The sequence below is a fragment of the Enhydra lutris genome, unplaced genomic scaffold (genome assembly GCF_002288905.1).
Source record: "Enhydra lutris kenyoni isolate GAN:26980312 unplaced genomic scaffold, ASM228890v2 scaffoldscaffold22, whole genome shotgun sequence".
NCBI classification, from domain to species: Eukaryota; Metazoa; Chordata; class Mammalia; order Carnivora; family Mustelidae; genus Enhydra; species Enhydra lutris.
Window position 1 is genome coordinate 13,930,747 of NW_019154106.1, and position 3,129 is coordinate 13,933,875.

The following is a 3,129-nucleotide window of genomic DNA, read 5'->3' on the forward strand; positions in this document are numbered from 1 at the left end:
ATATGACCTTGGACATCACTTAGGACTTAAATTATCTGGCTACAATGTTTATTTATTCAATTGGAGTGAAGAAGAATATAGGGAGATACAAGAGGAAATGTTTTATGCAGAAAAAGAGGAAAACAATTGGGTAAAACATTTCTATTTTTTTGATGTTGCAATTGGACTGGCAGAGTGTTAAACAAAGATTTTTGGACCCACCTTTGCAACTGCATAGTAAGACATTAAGTGGAATTTTTGCATCCAATGGTTAAAGTTCTCTTCAGAGCATCTTTTACTTCTTTGTTCCTTAAGCTGTAGATCAATGGATTCAGCACAGGGATCAACAGGGTGTAAAACACAGAGGCCATTTTATCAATATCAAAAGTATGGCTAGATCTGGGTTGCAGGTAAATAAACAGTAACGTCCCATAGAACACAACCACCACTGTCAGATGGGAGCTACAGGTGGAGAAGACTTTGTATCTCCCCTCGGTTGAGTTCATCCTGAGAATGACCACAAGAATGAACAGGTAGGTTATAAGAACAATCAGGAGGGAAGAGAGCAAATTACAGCCTGCAAAAATAAAAATGATCAATTCTAATTGACGCGTGTCAGAACAAAGCATGGATATGAGAGGAAGGCAGTCACAGTAAAAGTAATTGATAATGTTAGAGCCACAGAAGGACAACTTAAATAACTTAATTGTGAGAAAGAGTGACACAAATGTGCTGTAGAGATGAGGTGCAAGGACCAGCACCCAACACACCTTCTCTGCCATGATGACGACATAGAGGAGAGGTTTACAGATGGCTACATAGCGATCATAGGCCATTGCTGAAAGAATAAACAGTTCAGTGATAATAAAAATCTCAAAGACTGCCAGCTGGGTGGCACACCAATTGTAGGAAATTGTATTTTGGGGCACCACAAAGTTTACCATCATCTTTGGGCCAATGACAGTGGAATAACCAAGACCAGTAATTGACAAATGTCTAAGAAAAAAGTACATGGGAGTATGTAGCTTGGAGTCCAAATGGGTCAAGATAACTATGCCCAGATTGCCTATCACTGTGACCAAGTATATGAGGAGGAAGATTCCAAAGAAAGGTGCTTGCAGCCCAGGGTTGTTGGTGATCCCCATGAGAATAAATTCAGTCACCTCACTTACTGCAGTATGATTCTGTTTCTCCATATGGTTCATCTTGGTAACCTGTGTAAGGTATAAAATAATTATGTATTGCATTTGAGATGCTATCTTTTAAGAGAATTTAAAATATTATGCATGAGATACAAATATCCTTTTTTAAAAGATTTAATTAATTTATTTATTTGAGAAAAAGACTGGGAGCAGGGAGAGAGAGAGAGAAGGAGGGAGAAGGAGAGAGAGAATCACAAACAGACTCTGTGCACTGAGCATCTGATCCCCATGTGGGGCTCAATTCCAGGTCCCTGAGATCATGACCCGAGCCAAAATCCAGAGTCAGAAATTTAATCAACTGAGCCACCCAGATACAGATATAATTTCTTTATCGTAAAACATAAATGGAGACTCCTCTTACCATCAGGCCCAAACTACACACACCTTCACTCACAATGTAGTGTAGGTGCCTGACAATCAGTTTTTTTATTGGAATGTAAATCCCTGAGACTAAACTTTTCATTGCCAAGGTGTCAATTTTAAAAACATCTGTCTCAAATAAGCACATTACCAGCTATACAACTAGGCAAAGAGCCAGCTCCCCACCCATGAAGTCTCCCTTTTAGAAAGCCCTCAGTGACTTAGGTGGCCAACTGCTGGAGGGACCCAGCGTTTCCCTTCCCAGGATTTAATTCCTGCTCCTATGTTTTAAAGTCATCAATAAAGAGGAAACCCGTGAAACTCTAGACATTCCATCCTTGACCCCAGTAAAGGTAGAAGTCCAGGTCCTCCAAGCTTTCCAAGACCAAGAGTAACATGGGTCCGGTGGCATCCCTAGCTGATGGCATTCCTGTGAGAGACTGCGGTCCACACACAACACAGTGATGGAAACTTTGCTCAAGCATTCTTCAATGGGGCCAAATACTTTGAAGTGGTTGTTTTGAAACAATGACCTGCTTTTCTGGACCCAAAGTTAAGGATGTCAAAAGACCTAGAAAACAAATATCTATACCTAAACCATTAGCTTTTACCTTGTGGGCAATAATCATATCTGTTTAAAGTAGCAAGACATAAAACAAACAAACAAATAAAAACCTTTCTAAAAGGTTGGTGGACCAATGCATGAGGTGGTGTTCAGGAAACCTCTGACATTAAATACATATTTCAATATTCTCACTGCAATATGGCTCAGTTGATTTGCCCAATGCAAAATATAGTGTAATATGTTAATTTCATAATTTCGTTACTAATATCTTGTCCACATTTGCCACATCTGGTGTTTCTGCTTATTGAATCACTTTTCCTAATGATCTTCCATAATACATTCCTCTTGTACAAAAAAGATTTAACCATTCTCATTATTTATGAATTCTTTATGAAGATTCATCTAAAGAGTCCCAGTGGGAAGAAGAAGAATACAAATGGATATCAAGCACTGATAGAGAACTCATCATGTGCTGGACAGTTTTCTAAGCACTGTACATACATTAACTCATATAATGCACACAGTACCTCTAGGAAGTAGAGAATATCACCATATCCATTTGGAAGTCAAAAAAATGATTTAACCAAGGTCACTCAGGTAAGTAGTGGAGTCAAAATTCAAAAAAGTTATTCTGTCTTCAGAATCTATTCTCATAAGCACAATAACAGTCTTTCTTTTAAGGTCACCTTGAGTCAGTTGATAGGAAATGAAAAGTGGGACAGGAGGAACATCAAGTAAATAAGGATACACAAAGACTGTTGTTAAAATAGATGACAGAAGCAGTGAGTTATATGAAAACAAAGGTACTCTAAAAAGCACAGCTCAGAGTACCAGAGAGTATAGAACAAGTGTCTCCAACACATTAATCCTATTGATGACGAGAAAGTATAGTGCAAAGGAAGAAACCGTTTTGTAGGTCATAATGCCCTTCAAGACTTTGGTGATGATCCAGTTTAAGCTATATGTCCCGACATTTTCAAAGGCCAGTGTTCTCTACTTACCTTACCGGAGAATCTACTTTGA

At 38.6% G+C, this 3,129-nt stretch overlaps 1 protein-coding gene across 1 annotated transcript; it reads right to left on the reverse strand.

Moving 5' to 3' along the window:
• Window positions 1–224: 224 nt before the first annotated feature.
• LOC111149822 (olfactory receptor 8K1-like) lies at window positions 225–1,184 on the reverse strand. The gene has a single exon (XM_022507116.1). It carries the CDS (start codon window positions 1,182–1,184, stop codon window positions 225–227), a length of 960 nt encoding a protein of 319 aa, XP_022362824.1.
• Between the last annotated feature and the right edge of the window lie 1,945 nt (window positions 1,185–3,129).